Source organism: Heloderma suspectum, chromosome 4 (assembly GCF_057233095.1).
Source record: "Heloderma suspectum isolate Gila_16-S chromosome 4, 16-S_ref, whole genome shotgun sequence".
Lineage (NCBI taxonomy): Eukaryota > Metazoa > Chordata > Lepidosauria > Squamata > Helodermatidae > Heloderma > Heloderma suspectum.
The window spans coordinates 101,077,558-101,089,616 of record NC_139461.1 but is presented as its reverse complement, the minus strand read 5'-3'; the positions used below and the strand labels follow the sequence as shown (position 1 = coordinate 101,089,616).

At 42.2% G+C, this 12,059-nt stretch overlaps 1 protein-coding gene across 1 annotated transcript in view; it reads left to right on the top strand.

The window, feature by feature from the left end:
* Positions 1 to 12,059, top strand: part of PARD6G (par-6 family cell polarity regulator gamma) — a 112,638-nt gene extending 100,579 nt beyond the window's left edge. Inside the window, exon 3 of the mRNA XM_084850080.1 lies at positions 9,506 to 12,059. Coding sequence (XP_084706206.1) covers positions 9,506 to 10,362 — 857 coding nt within the window. The 3' untranslated portion in view covers positions 10,363 to 12,059. The remainder of the gene's footprint in view (positions 1 to 9,505) is intronic.

The window sequence follows — 12,059 nt, the reverse complement described above, 5'->3', positions numbered from 1 at the left end:
AGATGGAGGAGTGGACAGGGAAGTCTTATACGCCCCTTCCAACCCTACTATTCTATGATTCTATGAAGTCCAAAGCAGAAGCACCATCCTGGGCTCCCCAGCAGAAATGTGTACATTACACACAAGTGTGCTTTTGTACAAAGCAGCTAACAGTTGTGGGGGAATCGTAGCACAGAGTTGATGATCTCCATTAGCTCATCATTACTGTCCTCCCAAGCTCTTACAATGCAGTCCTATATATGTCTACTCAGAGCTGTAGTCTAATGCATCTGGAAGGCTCTGGTTGGGGAAGGCTGCCATTGATTAAAGAGATGGTGCTGTTTCTTTGGGAAGTGTGCAAGGGAACTGACTTTTCATCCCCATGCCTAAATGAAAATACATTGTAGGTCGCATGACTTGAATAAAGGCCTACCCATTCTATAGTCCTTAGAATACATGAAAATCTGATGCAACCATGGCTGTTCATGACTGGCCACTGCCTTGTGTGCCTGTACCTGAGAATCAGTGCAAACATTCCACAGAAGTACATGTTACAAACCTCCTGGGACTCTTACTACTTCAGAAAGCGGGTTGCATATCATCCCATTTCAAGAACTCCATGCACATGGTAAGCTAACACCTTGGGGAAAGAGGTTCTCTCCTAGTTTTCTTCTTAGTTTTCCATGTCAAGAAAGCTGTTAAAAGAAGGGGCATCCAAACATACAACTTCCTTCTCCCTACCCTCTCACCCCATTCTGAAGTCAAACAGTAGCACATGCCTTTTCTATATATTTGAATCAAGGCTAAGAGTGGTATCTATTGCTTTTCAAGGAAAATTGTTTTATGTTTGATGCTCATGTGTTAATTGAAAATCTACTTCAGTGGCTCATTCTACAGCTGTACAAGCAGAACACACAGAGCACATACATATTCTCACTTGTAACCCCTGAACTGAACTAGGAAATATATACAAGCTTAGCAGTGATCTCTGGTGGTCACCAGCTGGAACCACAGGTAGCAACATTGGAACAGCAATCTTCTTTAACTGCTAATACTGATTTTGAGGTGTTTGAAAAACTGAAATGCTATGCATTGTTTGCATATATAGAGGGGGAGAGATTTGGCTTAGTTTCCATTTTTTAAACTGCACCAAAAATCTATCAATTTTTTAATGTCCTCAAAATGCAATATTTAATTGGAAAACAATATCCATGAAGAGACGTTGTCCTTCTAAGGTCAAGATTGAGTGTTATCATAAAAAATGTCCTTATGTGATCAAGGTGACAACTCTATCACAAAATACTTCAGGTAAAGCTAAACAAAAAAATAAGCATTCCTCCTTTTTTTGTATAGAACAACTTGTTATATATAACACAGGGGCAAGCAAAAGATAGGTCGGGATCTCCAGGTGATTGCAGTAGATCAGCAAGGATTTCCAACTCCCAGTGATCTGACAATAGTGAAAATAAAAGACCCTTTCCCTTCTTAAATCCCCCTGCTAAAATCAAGAAAACTTGAGGGGAAACACAAATACATTTGTATTTGAAAGGATTGTGTGCAAATGCCAGTTCTGGTACTAAAAACAAATTCCTGAGCTAAGCATGTGCTCTGTGGCACAGCTTATTCCTCATGTCTTTGTCCAGCTTCCTGAGCCACTATTTTACACCTGGCTCCAGGTGGTGGACCTTGAGGGTCTAGTGGAAAAACAAGCCTAAAGTCTGTCCGCCACTGTTCTAACAGGCGGATGAAATAACCTACTGAATGTTCCCAAACATTGTATATCAAAGTGGCACTTTATTTTAGGTTAGCCTTTTATTACTTTTTGAACTGTGATATTTCTCTTTATTTTGAGTTTTCTTAATTCCACATAGATTAGTTCCTTAAAGAAACTTCTAAGGATCAACCAAATAGATACTGGCTTGTTCACATAAGGTATTGTGGGATGTAGGAGGAGAAAGATAACAGGATGCTTCAGCTGGTTTTTTTGTATTATTTTATGGAGTAAAACAGCTGCAGTGTCTTGGGAGAGTGTATCTCTGGTGCTTGGGAGGGGCCATAGCTCAGCGGTAGAGCGCATGCATTGTGTGCAGAAGGGCCCAGATTCAATCCCCAGCATCTCCAGGTAGGGTAGGAAAACTGCCTGAAACCCTGGAAGGCTGCTGCTGGTCAGGGTCAACAGTACTGGGCTAAATGCACAAACGGTCTGGCCCGCTGTAAGTCCACATCCTATGTTCCTGTGTGTGTTTGTTTCCTAAGCCTGTGGCTGAGGGGGTTGAAAACAAAAGAGCATCGAATACTGGAGTCTTTGCTCTAACTTGGGTCTTACTTCATGTGCAATTCAAGAACAATTTTTTGAGCATTTAGAAACTGCAACCAGTCTGCATGCAACTCAATGGAGAGCACAAGGCTTCTGGAAGCATTGGGTTTGGTGTGGGAAGGGGTCTGAGGGACACTTTAAGCAGATTGTCATTTGCTGCCACTTGAGAGGTCTGGGGGATTCACTGGAAATTCAAACCAGCCTCAGCCTTCGCTATTGTCCTAGAATATTAACAGTGGGCTACATTGCAGGGCTGCCATAATCTGCTCCACCCTCGGCACCACCTTCAACCTGCAATAGGGGTGTGACAGCTGCCCTGCAGAATTGTTACATACCACTCTCGCAGCCCAATCTGCAAAATGGGGATATCCGCACTGGAGAATATTTGTGCTTGACCCACAGTATTCAGGGTCAACTACACTGCAGGACTCCCAGCCTGCAGTATTCCAACCTGCAACATGGCAGTGCACTGCATGTGCTTTGCAATTTGCTTTTGCAGGGCTATTTTTAAATGTGTCACACTAAGATCCATTTAGAACAGGGGTGGGCAACTTGTGGCCCTCCAGATGTTTTGGCCAAGAATTCCCAGCCATGGGTGAGGCATGATGGGAGTTGTTAGCCAAAACATTTGGAGGCCCACTCCTGATCCAGAAACAGCAGGAACTCTTTATGCTGTTATCTTTTGTGTTGGAGGCGGGGTAGGCACACTTTTGCCCAGTCCCAGCTACATTAAAATACTGGATTTCTCCTTTGACTTCTATAGGCAGCTCTCACTTCTGTTCCTGGGAACGCTTAAAAATAGTGCCTCAGTGTGAACCAGGAAATAATGTATCTAGACAATGAGATGGTTCTCTGCCTTTTTTATATCTGTCTCTCTTTTTCTGCTCTCTTTTGCTCCGTTTCTCTGGGGCGGGGGGAGAGAGAAATGAAGCACAGGACAACAGAGGAAGAGACACAGATATAATTGCCCACCTTCCAGTCTCCTCCTTACCCTCTCAGTGTTTCTTGCCTTCTCTCCCAACTAGCCTTTCCTGCCTGCTTGTCAGCTGATAGGCGGTGTTTTTGCTTCCCTTCCCTCCCTCCTATTCATTTTTCCTGCACTACCTAAGCAAGAAAGATTCACAGCAAGTGGAAAGAGAGGAAAAATGTGAATGTGTTGGTGTTGCCTCTCAGCTGTTAAACCTCTCACATTCAGCTGCTTCACTGCCAGCCAGCCAGCCAGCCAGCCTCTCCTTTAGAATACTCTATTCCTTCCCTCTACCAGTTTTCTCTTCCAATGGACTTTCAACATTCCATAGCGACTGAGCGTGCATAATCCTCATTGGGCTGGCTTTGGGTAGGGGGTTTCCTCTTTTAGATTTGATATTGAAAGGTTGGGGGGGCGGAACTTCTGCAATCCCTAGCATTTAACTAAGCACGTACGTTTCTCCCTCTTGTTCCTTGGTGGTCCAGTTTTGGTTACAATGCTGTTGGCACTCTGGGACAGTTCAGCTTCAGTAGGAGTGATGTTCTATTGGAGAGGAACTACTTGTTACCATAAGGATGGGGCTGTTACTTAAAATGGCGGCCCATCTGGACTAATCGCCCGTTCTCCATAGCATGCAGTGAAAGTTAGGTTTTCATTACGTTTTATTTGCTGCCATTGTCATCATCATGCTACGTGTTTGTCTGTGTCCATTTCACATCATTGACTGCTGCTTGTGGGGTTGGGGTGGAAGTGCAAAGTGCCATGTCATCAGACTATGGGTTAGGTTTTGCAGGTGGGGTTGCTACACATGACACTTAAAGAGAGAATAGGTTAGCATGGGGCTGCCATTTTTGGTAGCAGCCCCATGCTTGTAACATTGTTACATGATAAGGCTGTTAGGTTGTTTTTTAGGGGCACTTTAATCTGCAGAACATCTGGGCGGGGCAGGATTTCACTGCAAAATGTGTGAATGACTTTGGAGGCAGTGCGCTGGAAAGAGGTAAGAGAGCCAAGGTGTGACAGCAGAAGGCTAGAGAGAAGGTTTCCATAGTCTAGACAGAAAATGAATAGAGCATGAACCAGACGGCTATTCGCTGAGGAAGCAGAGTGGAAGGGTGGTCTTTTCAAAATATTGCACAGGGAGAAAAGGGACGGACTTGGTAGTTAGGGCCAGCATCAAGGGTAGGCATGGTCAGGCACCTGCAGAGAGCCCATGCCCCAACAGGGGCCCACTAATAAGTGCCCCCTGGACTTGCTTTTCCTCCACCCAGTACAACCTGCTTGTTCACCTTCCTCTCATTCCATCCCAGATAATGATGGTGGTGAGAAGGGGAGTAGTAGATGCCACGGCCTACTTGCTCACTGGATCACTGCCTGTCAAGCAAGCGAGTGGTAGCAATGAGGAAAAAGAGGGTGAGGAGCAATAGCAGCTGGTGACAGTGGTGGTAAGACAGTTGACCCACTGAGGGAAGGAGCCCATGAAGGGTGTCTTGCCCAAGGGCTCTCCAAACCTGGAGCTGGCACTGTTGGCAGGAGACTGAATATGGGGAGTGAAGAGGAGCCAAAGCGTTGAGTCTGTTCAACAAGATGGACAGTGGCAACTTTGTCAGATGGATACAAAAAGCAGGCAAAGAGAGAAGACTTGGGAGGTAAAGATGAAGCATTTGTTCTTGGACCGTGATGAAGCATCCAAGCAGAAATATCAGGCTGTTGGAGGTGGGGGATTAGATGGAAAAGGGAACATTCTAGGGTAGAGAGGTAGAGCTGGCTGTCATCAGCATATAGGTGGTGCTGAAAACCATAGGGTTTGATGAGGTCACCCAGGGTTAGCTTGTGGAGAGAGAATGCTTGAAGGGCCAAGAACAGAACTCTAGGGAATCCCAATAGAAGCTGTGGGAGGCAGAGGTGCAGCTTCCTCCTCTGGAAACATGGAATGATTACATGAGTATGAAGAGAATTGATTTGAGACAGAGTAATGGAAACCTATGGCATGAAGGGAGTCCAACAGGAGAGGCCAACTGTATTAAAGGCAGGAGAAGAATCAAGGAGGATAAGAGCAGAGGCTTTGCATTTGGCAGTGGACATCACTTTGCATCATTGCTTTTGGTGAAGGAAACTTCATTAGAGTTCAGAGGACAGAAACTGGATTGTATGGAGTCAAGGAGAAGCTAAAGTCAGGATAGTGGGAATAGGGAGCACACTCCAGGAGTTCAGAGGCAAAGGGTAAAAGGGAAGCCAGATGGTAGCTTGAAAGTGAGGATGGGTCAAGGGAGGTGGGGGGCGGTTTGTTGAAAATCTAGGAAACAGCAGCATGTCTGAATGCAGTAGAGAAGCAAAGGGGATGAACCAGGGCTTGGGGGTTCATAGACCCTTTGGTAAAACGAAACAAAACAGGATTTGAATATTTTAAGTAATAAAAGGAGTGATTACTTTGTTAGAAGAGCAGGGCAAATGAATTGAGAACTGAGAGCAAAAGTTAGTTCAAGGTGGAAATTGCAGAGTCTAAACAATTAACAGAAAAGAAGGGACAGTTCGGAGAGAGCCAGTGCATCAGCTTCACTGTTGAATCTCTTATCTTTTCGTCATATTCTTAAACCCCTATTGGTATAGTGCATGTGGAAAAATCAGATTAATATTTTCTGTGTGAGTAGCTTGATCTGTCAGGCTTTTTTTCCCCTTGGAACTTGAGGTACAATTTTATCGGGGTGTGGGTGGAATTTTAAAATCAAGTTACTTTACACCCCGCAAAAAACATGCTAGCTGGGTAACAGTTGGATCTTATACTTTCAAAAATGCGGATCCACCATTTTATGTTTCTTCATTCTAGAAGTCCTAAGGTGCACTGTGAAACCTGCATTGCACCTAGTGGTAGAGCCTAATTTGAATGGCTGCTATCTCCTTCTACATTCCAGTTTAAGACTGTGACTAGATTCAGGCTCCACAGCTCCCCCCTCCCCCCACCTTGCTTTGTTTACCACTTAAAGGGTTCTGGGGAACTCAAATGCTTACACACGCTACTATTTTGTGACATTTGGGTTGGCTTAATAAAAGTATTGCCCTAATATGGATTTTGGAATTTTTCTTGTGGAATTTTCTTGTGGAATTTTTCAGACAGCTACCTTTTTGTGAATCATAGTCCTGTTTCTTTTAGGCCTTGTTGTTTAGGTTGCTATGCTTGACTTCAGCATAAATAGGTTTGGTTGGATGTTATGTTGTGTTTTTCTTGCTTGCTTATCCAAATTGCTCATTTATATCTGTGCTGGGCAAAGGAAGCAGCCTAAGTCAAAGTTCATTATATATCTGTTTCCTTTCAAACCTTCTGTATCTCTGCCTGTTCCATTACTTTATAACAAATGATGGAATAGTTCCCCTGCCACCCTTTATCACTTTACAAAAACACTTGTTTTGATCTCTGCGGAGGAGGCAGCATGTGTGTGATACAGATTTTTTTTAATAAAGGGTGGGGTTTTTTGGTAAATTGACTGCAAAGTATTAGGTGAGGCACAGGAGGCCTGAACCCTTCCCTAGTTTTAAGTTATTTCTGTTTATGTTTGCATTCAGTAATGGAGATCTGTTGGTCTGAGGGGCATCCCATTGCTCTTAATGAGTTGTTGGCTTCATTCCCAAAGCTGCCTGAAGTGCTGCTCTTCTTAGTGGAAGTAATTCTGTCTTTGATGTAGTTTTCAGAGCTGTCAACTAATGTTGAACAGTTCCCAGAGGAAATAATGCACTAGGAGTTTGTGTAGACTGAAAATGCAAAGTCCAAAATGAATTCTTCCTATAGGAGCCTGGCAGTCTGGTTCTCTGTGGAATCTTGCTTGTTTACATAATCTTATCTGGCTACGCTTTGGTATTTCATCTGGCAGGCAATTCCTATGAAAAGCAGCTGTCCAAGCAATGGGAGCAGTGCTTCTGGTTTTAGGTTTTTGTGTGTGTTGTTTTTGAAAAGTCAGTCATTTTCTTTCTCCAAATCTCCCTAAAGATCATATGCTTGATATTTATGTTCCTCTGCATAGGTCCCATGTTGTTAAAATGAAAAGATTAGTTCGGGTGGCATTCAATAGCTACCATAAAGGTTAATATTTAAGGCATTCTTCACATGTTTGATAGTCCCTTCTTTTCCAAGAAGAGCTTTATTCAACCAAAGTTAGAGGCCCCCTTCAGTACAAAGGTCTAAAGAGGAGCCCTTGAGAGGTGGGACTTGTATGCATCCCCCACTCACCTCCACATACTTTTAGCCCTCACATGTTCAGATGAACAAGGATTTTGTCTTCAGGAAATCTTGGAACGTATGTTATCAGCGTTGTCCATGTCTTTCACTCGTCTAAACATTTTAATACTATTTTAATTTAAGGGTTTGTTCTTGGCATTCATTTCAAGAAGAATTTCTCAGAAGGTGGGCGAAATGCAACTGAGGAGGCCAAGAGAGCAAAACAATTTGCTTTGCTTTTCCAAAAGCTATGGAGATAAACAATGTATTTCAGTGGACATTATGACTACATGCAGGTTGAGGCGTAGATGTGTCCTAACCTCAGTTGCTTAACCAGAGCAATTAATCAAAGCAGCTTTGCAACTAGTCATCAGTTCATCCACCCCACCCGCACAACCAGTTGCTATAACTTGTCCTGGCACTCATGGCTCATTTTGGCTTTGGCATCAAGGAAACTAGGGAGCAGTAACAGGAAACCTCTGCCATGATCTCTTGTACTCAACACACACTCCGATATCGGGCTCCTGGGGCAGGGACCATCTTTATCAGCTCTGCCCTTGTCAAGGGGGTAGGACTACTTTTGATTGCTTTTTGCACACGTTTAATAACCAACACGTTGTGCCTTAGATTTAAATATACAAGAAGCCATCTCACTGCTTATACTTGTGCTTGGTTAATTTCTTGGGATTTTTTTTCTCCCAGAAGGACATCTAGATTGCAAAATGTTTGTATGAGAGACACCATTTTAGATGACAATTGACACATACTGCACAATTTTCTCTACCTCTTTGTATTCTTTGTTGGTTCTGATTAAATCATTTAAAAGGATGGTCTTACTTGGAAGTTAGATAGTCCAGTATCTTCCCGTTTATATAAATCTTGTGTGTTTTTCTCATTACCCTCTTCCAATAATTTGTGTGAAGTCAGAATTAGATTCAGAGCAGCCACATCAGTGTTTCTAGCACCACATCTTGCTACTAATGGTCTATGACATGGTTAGCGTAATTGGGACTCCAAGTAGTTCATGGATATTGGTTCTATCTCCTAACCCAAGGGTAGGCAACCTGTCATCCTCCAAATATTTTGTACTACAACTTCCATAATCCTTGACCATTGGCTATGCTGGCTGTGGCTGAAGGGAGTTGTAGTCCAAAACATCTGAACACCTGGTTGCCTACCCTGCCTTAGAATATGCAGCAGCTCTAAAATATGTGCCTTTGTAAATTAATACACTTTGTTTCTGTTATTGTCATTACAAAGATGATAGTTTATATATTTTACATTACGCAGTAAATTACCATTAGCATCATCCGTAACAGTCAAGATCCTATAAGGAATAGATTCCATAAGAGAGGAATGTATTAAGAGATAAAGCCAGGGGTATAGATATGGATCTTTCCTTGTTGCCCTTTGGCAGCTACATACTTGTTTGGAAACATATGATGATGGGTGCTATTAGAAACTGAATTCTAGCTTAAGAACACCAGTGGTCGATCTGCAAATTCATATATTGTTGGCCAGTGGACAGTGACCAGTGGCTGGTGGGTCAAATCCAGCCCCCATAGACCATTGATCAGTCACTTGCCCCTGCCCGTTTAACAGATAATGGGAGCCTTTTAGCCCTAACTAATTGCTTCATAGCTCGTTTGTGAAAGGGTGGTAAACTGGCAGCAATATATTTCTTGTCCTCTCTTTCTCACCCCAGTGGTTGTTGCCATTTTATTCTGGGTGTTTCATCTAGCAAGCAACAAGTTAGCAAGTGAGTAAGGCATCAACTAGGCCAATCTATTTGCCAACCTCTGTTCTAAACATTCCTGAAGAGCCTTTCACAAAATATGGTAGCAACTGTCTTTGATTGTGATGGGCTCATTCACCACTGAGGTGGAATTGGGGGAAGTGTTGAAGCAAAGTTTCAAGCCTACCCAAATGTCTGTATTTCATAAAAATTGCAAATAAGACTCCATTGCTTGTTGGAAATGGCCTGTGTATCAGTAGTATATGAAACTAAACTTTCCCCCTCCTCTCTCTCTAGATGAAGCAGATTATGGTAACTTTGGTTCAAACACCTTAACCAGGAAAAAGAAAGCTCTGGTGACCCTCCGGAATGACAACCTTCGCAGACGTCATGTTAACATCAGCATGCCTCAGGACTTTAGACCAGTGTCGTCCATCATTGATGTGGACATTCTACCCGAAACTCATAGGAGAGTAAGATTGTATCGACATGGGTGTGAGAAGCCACTAGGATTTTACATCCGCGATGGGACAAGTGTAAGAGTAACTCCTCATGGGCTGGAAAAGGTACCTGGCATTTTCATCTCACGGATGGTTCCTGGTGGTTTAGCTGAGAGTACAGGCTTGCTAGCAGTCAATGATGAAGTCCTGGAAGTGAATGGCATAGAAGTAGCAGGAAAAACTCTTGACCAGGTAACGGACATGATGATTGCCAACAGCCATAATCTTATCATCACTGTCAAGCCAGCAAACCAAAGGAACAATATTATCAGAAGCAGTCGGATGTCTGGGAGCTCTGGCCAGTCTACAGATAGCACTGCAAGTCACCACAGTTTGCCTTCTTCTCATGTCCTGCAGAACTTCCATCCTGATGAAATGGAGAGCGATGAGGATGCTGACATTGTAATAGAGGGCTGTCTGGAACCACAGCCCATTCCAAAATCACACAGCCTTCCTTCTGGTAGCCTTTCCCGAATTAATGGCAACAGCCTTAGCCACAGACTGCAGCGGGATCTGGTACTCAACAATAGCTTGGGACGAGAAAGCAATGGCAATATTCACAAACTTCTTAGCTCCTTAAAAACTGATCCTCGTCATAGCTTGGTTATTCCTAAAGGAGGGATCGAAGAGGATGGAACAGTGATAACGCTTTAGTGGATGTTTGAGTATGTTGTTTCTAGTCTGAAGTGCCAACATCTATCCACATATTGAAGAAAGAGAACCTTAATTCTCATAGACGTTGTGAAGTGTGAAACACGTGTTGCTTTCCAGGAAGGATGGTTTTCATGATTAGTCATAAAGGTGTCACCTATTGCAACCCATGAAAAAGTGTAAATATAATTTCTGCTCCCAGATTCAGAATGAGAGAATGGAAAACAATTTTTTTTAAAAAATCCCATGAAACCTCTCTGGCTAGGTTACATAAAATACAATACACACAGAAGAAACACACATCTCCTGCATGTATGGAGGTACCCTGCATACATACGTACATGTAAATGGTTTATATTAGCCTTTTCCAACCTGGTGCCCTCCAGATGTGTTGGACTACAACTCCATCATTCCCAACCTGAGATGATGGCAGTTGTAGTCCAACACATCTAGGGGGCACCAGGTTGGGGAAGGTTAGTTTATATTCTGGTGATTAATAAATAAAACACAGTAAATTTGGAATGCCTATCAATTATGTTTTGGAGGGAAATTACTCTTAAATGTGTAACATTTTGAGAATTGATTTTCTACCAACAGACACTGCTCCCTAGCTTGTTTACATAGAAAACTTGACTATATTGCACCTAAATCTGGAAAGGGCTCCCTAAAGGAACAGCTTTTTACCTTGGAAATAGTGTTGAGGGGATGCTGCATTTACTTTTCTTTTTTTGAGCGGGGAGGGGGACGATGACAAAACTCTGACCAAATGATTTTTGTTTTATATTTTTTTAAAGTGGGATAGAGATGATTATTGTTGGCATAATTTCTTTTTTTTTAGATCAGCTCCTCCTGCTGGTCACTGGTAATACTGTCTGAATAAAATATATCTTTCTGTATGATGTATGTGAAAAACAGGCAGCATGGAGGCTCGTGTAGTTAATGCATCACCATAATGCGTGGTGTGCATTCTCTTTTTATTACTAAAATATTTATTAGACAAATATTCCAATTGTATTGACCATTGGTTTCACTTTCTGATCTTGTTAACTGTACTAAATAAGCAAATAAATAATAGAATTGCTTAGACACATGTTATGACTGTGTTCTAAGGCACTATGAGAAATTCATCTAAATTTGTCTTACTGTTTGGAATTAACTTGGATCCACAGAGTCTTTAACAATGAACGCTGGTCACTCTTTTTTGGTACATATTTGATTTCCTAATCTAGTCCTTTTTTTCCTGAGTCTAAAATGCTACAGTTCAGCAATATATTAAGGGTTTCAACAAGCAAAGTTTTTCTTGGATTGTCATGATCATGGTTAGCTATAAAGTGTCAATTAGGGTACAATCCTATACATAGTTAGACAAAAAAAAGGCCCACAACTCCCAGAATTCCCCAGCCAATATGGCTGGCTGGCTGGCTGGGGAATTCTGGGAGTTGTAGGACTTATTTCTGTCTAAACATGCATAGGATTGCACCTTTACAGACTATTCCAGAAAAAAGAGTTTTGCTCCCAGCTCTGCTTTTCTGTTCCATAAAATGCCACAAGTTGTTAAAATGGGTTAATAGAAAAGAATTTGAATATATTCATGAAATGTCTAGGAACAAAATATAATTGTTTTACAATGTATTTTTCTACTTTTAGCTTTGTCATTTTCTTTGTTTTTTACTGTGTAGTATTGTGTATTAAAGCGTTTC